The 4,607-nt window shown below is 35.6% G+C and overlaps 1 protein-coding gene across 1 annotated transcript; it reads left to right on the forward strand.

Moving 5' to 3' along the window:
• Positions 1–2,545: 2,545 nt before the first annotated feature.
• Positions 2,546–3,391, forward strand: LOC134663363 (autotransporter adhesin BpaC-like). Its single transcript, XM_063519726.1, has 2 exons — positions 2,546–2,697; positions 2,949–3,391. Exons 1-2 carry the CDS (start codon positions 2,640–2,642, stop codon positions 3,389–3,391), a joined length of 501 nt encoding a protein of 166 aa, XP_063375796.1. The 5' UTR covers positions 2,546–2,639.
• The last annotated feature ends 1,216 nt before the right edge of the window (positions 3,392–4,607 follow it).

Here is a 4,607-nt window from a genome sequence, read left to right on the forward strand (position 1 = left end):
TCATTTAGATATTTATCATTTACATGTCACGTGTAGTTTGATTTGCGGCCCGATTCGAACTTCAATTATTCAAACAAAAACGTCATTTTTGATACTGACTGCCAATCGCTTACGCTCCGTAGCAATCGAAACGCAACATTCACTGTCGCTCTAATTTGGAAGAGTGATTGAGAGACAAAGCGTTTCGTTGTCGTAGCGATAGGATAGCGTATCTTAAATTTCGAATCGGACCCAGTCTCAAATTACTTTTGAAAGCAAACTGTAGACATGCGTCTCTACTTGGAGGGTGGCAGTTACTTTACCTTTTACGATTGGCTGCTTTCAGTTGCAATGTCAGCTATTGTAGATTCATTTAGAGCTCAGACTATGCTTTCCGTATTTTTTGTCGTTTTCGTTATCATGTTTTGTGAGACCATTAACATGCATGTCATCTCTGTACACGTTCGCATTGCGAGTATTGCGATCATAAAAAACATAATTCCGAAACAGACTTCGTTTCCCCGCTCTCGTTCCGTCCTTAAATTCTGCCATTTAAATTTTCGAGACATTCAATTCTAAGTGAAATACGTCTGGCGTATGAGTGATATTGCGGAGGAAAAAGTTTATTGCCTGGGTTTCATTGCTGGCAGCATTTTATACCGCGAATATTTGCAAAATGCAGCACGTTAGATTACTGTGTACTAGATGACGCATTTTAAAGTACACCGCTTATTAATTTTAGGTAAAGTGTTAGCATGAAAAGAATGTATTCCGATGTATTTCCGAGATTCCGTCTTTCCCTGTAACTATTTGTTTAATGCTGTCAGTACCTATTTATTTCTAAAGAATTACGACTACACCCTAGTAGTCTAAAGGTCCCAAATATGGTTCAAAATTAACTCTAAAAATCTTCCTTAAAAACTTTGGTCCAAAGCAAAATATTTATGCAAAATGGATGAAATAACTCTTATAAAACCAAAAGGCTACTTAGATTACGTTTTAAACTTTAAACTTGTGAACTATAGTAAGAGTATTGGAGTATACTTGGGTGGCTTTACGGTTCATTTTTGTATAATACGATTTGAATGTGAAATATTTTCATTTTATTTTATTTTACCATTAACGATTCTGATTTTAAATTACTTTAATTTACGTAAGTAATAATATTTAAATAATTGTAAGTACATTTTCTCATTAACAAATAATGAGCTTATTTATTGCATATCCGATCATAAAAAATTTAATGTAAACTATAATCTCATTTAGATTTAATACACACTTACAATAACCACTTAAATTTATCAACTGTTTATAGTACCTATAGTTTATAGCCGCGACTTTTCCCACATCACATTACTAAAAAATATTTCTAACAAAAGAAAAATAATTATTAACCTGTACCTTACTTTTTTGACCGAATTCGAACCTTTAGTGATTTTTATGCCGAAACCTGCCCAAATCGAAAACGAAACCAAAAGTTTGGTCGGATAATATAATATAATGATTTTTTTTTAGAGACTTACTTTTCTGTTTTTCCTTGTCATTCTCTCATGATGGAAGATCGTGGTTATCACTAAGAGTGACATTCCATTTCCAACTGCAGCTGCAATACTGTTCATTTTACTATGGAAATTGACAGTGACAGCGACGCGTTTCCATAGTAAAATGAACAGTATTGCAGCTGCAGTTGGAAATGGAATGTCACTTTAAATATGATGGCGGTTTTACATTTCTCGCATTGCACCTGTACGTATCATGTCATAACAAACCACGAAATGAATTACCGCTATGAAAATATAGACGGACACCATCACATATTATCTGTATTAATAAATATAAAATAGGGTAGAGCGGGCCACGTTGGGCGAAGGAAGATTGCTGAACATTTCGTCTTGGGTAAACCACTTAAGTAAAGTACATACATCATTGTGAGATTTGTGAGTAACTTTAACTGTGAAATAAGTATATCTGAAAAAACCGGCCAAGGGCGAGGCGAACTCGCGCTAAAAATACAAACGGCAAAAAATAAATCACGATTGTTGTATGGGAGCCCCACTTCAATATTTATTGTATTCTATTTTTAGTATTTTTGTTGATATAGCGGCAACAGAAATACATCATCTGTGAAAATTTCAACTGCCTAGCTATCACGGTTTATGAGATACAGCTTGATGATAGACAGACAAACGGATAGACAGACGGATAGATGGACAGATGGACAGCGGAGGCTTAGTAATAGACTCCCGTTTTTACCCTTTGGGTACGGAACCCTAAAAATCGTTACTAACATTTTGAAGGTTCAACATTAGCAACAAAGTGCATCTTGATTTGCTATCGATATCGGGGCGAATTGGGCAAAATCAATTAACTGCTGTCAATTGAGAAATTTTTAGTCTGTAATGATACGTAAAATTAAAACTCCATCTTTAGACGTAATATCCTATTGATTGCTGTAAGTAGGTATATGTTTCCTAAGACAAGTTTAGAAACTTAGTCTAAAAATTCCGAAATAAGAAATACTCAATACTCAACTTTCCCCACTCTACCCTAATCGATCACTGGTCATTAAAATGTAATTATTAACACTGAGTTTCTTTGAATTGGAAATATCTGCAGAACGTTCGTCGATAAGATCTATACTAAGTCTATCCTAAAGAAATATGAAGAAATTTCACTGTTTTATTTTTCTTACGTGTGTTATTTTAAAAGTATTAGCAGGTATGAAAGTTTTGATATCAAATTAAGCTCAAGTAAAATTGAAATTTTAGAATGTAAGCTAATGAAAATGTTATTTACAATACATATAATGTTATAAATATGTATAAGAAAAAAAGTCGTTCATCTTAATACGATTTGTCTATTTTGCGGCTAGATTGAATGTGTTATATCGGGAGTCCACCATACCGTATACTGGTGGGATCCCGCTTTTAAAATTGTTCCCATATATCAATTAATTATTTATTCCACAGTACCACCTTCCGTATGCCGCGCCGAGTTCCGTTGGGACGACTGCGGCAAACCCCCCAAACCTGTCATGTACTACTGGAAGAAGGGCTCCCGTTGCGAAATAGGCATCTGGAAGGGCTGCGTGCCCAACCCGAACATGTTCGCCGACGAATACGAATGTATCAACACCTGCGTGTTCGTCGATAAACCTTCTGTACGAACTGAGAGCGAGGAACCAGAAACGGAACCTACTACAACTGTGGATAACAGCACTGATGTTACTGGAGCTACTGGTGAATCTAGTAATGCTACTGAAGCTACTGGTGAATCTAGTAATGCTACTGAAGCTACTAATGAAACCGAAGCTACTGGTGAAACCACAGCTACTAATGCTGGTGGTAACGGAACTGAAGGCAATAGTACGGCCTCTGGAGGTGAAACTACTACTGCTAATGGTACCACGTAATACTGCCACGTAATTTAAATATGTCAGAGGTAAAAAACAACTCCATAAAGTTGAGAAGTTGTAATTACGATGTCTACGCTCATGTGTGAAAAAATGTTATTAGTCCATATCTGACATATATATACAAAATGTAAACAAATGTAAAACGTTTTGTGATTATCATTAAAGTTATTATGCAATTGAAATTAATGTTTTACTTTCTTAATTTTAGTGGAAAGCTTAATAAAAAAGTAATGCCATCAAAAAGCGTTACGTTCGAAGTCTACATAAATAGTAATTTTAAATATTGATAGTTAAAATGGTATTATCCTACCGATCATGATTATTTTATTGCCGATATTCATTGAAGATCCCTTAATCCTTTTAGAACCCTCAATACTGAAACAAATTCTAATATCAAAGCATGCAAGAGAAACACGTAACAATGGACACAAAGAAGCGCTAAACTACGAATGATTTACGAGCAAGCAACATAGTTGCAGGTAGCTAACAAATCTTTCAGGAAATGGAGACATTTTATTTTATGGCCCACCATCTCGGGCATTATTTTTGAACTTGCACGTTTTGCTGCTAAAGAGTTGAGTTATGAAATATATAAAGCGATTGTTTTACGTATTCCAACAAATTATATATAGCTTTTGCCCGCGACTTCGTCTGCGTGGAATTAGTGACAGCAGCTAAATTAGGTATAGCGCCTGGATAATGCTAATAGCAATAATTCAATTCGCGCATTGCTTAATTCAATTATTAGGCAATTAATTAACTTTCAATTCCACCCACCTTTGCATTCTCGTCAGGGATGATTTCCGACATAAAAACTATCTTATAATGTCCTTCCCCGGGACTCAAACTATCTCTATACCAAATTTAAACTTAATCGGTTCAGCGTCGGCTTAAACGTGAAGATCAAGAGGTAACAGATAGACAGGCAGACACTTTCGCCTTTATAATATTATGTAATAGTATGGATGGATTTGTATACATAGCTGTGCTATACATTGGTAAAATCCCCAAACTAATATTAACCGTAGAACATCCATTTCACACTGAATGCCCCGAACACTGCACCGTAAGATATGTCCCACAATTCCACATAGCACCTCAATACACTGCGACCAACTTCCTTAGACACCTCCCACGGCCTTAAAGACACCTATATCCAAAGAAAGCTATAGAGAATCGCCTGGCCAAGAGATCTGGTTATGTTGGTATATTT

Source organism: Cydia fagiglandana, chromosome 4 (assembly GCF_963556715.1).
Source record: "Cydia fagiglandana chromosome 4, ilCydFagi1.1, whole genome shotgun sequence".
NCBI lineage: Eukaryota > Metazoa > Arthropoda > Insecta > Lepidoptera > Tortricidae > Cydia > Cydia fagiglandana.

Coding starts and splice junctions, on each gene's coding strand:
- LOC134663363 (XM_063519726.1), top strand. CDS start 2,640: ATGAAGAAATTTCACTGTTTTATTTTTCTTACGTGTGTTATTTTAAAA. Junction 2,698..2,948: donor TATTTTAAAAGTATTAGCAG/GTATGAAAGTTT, acceptor TTTATTCCACAG/TACCACCTTCCGTATGCCGC.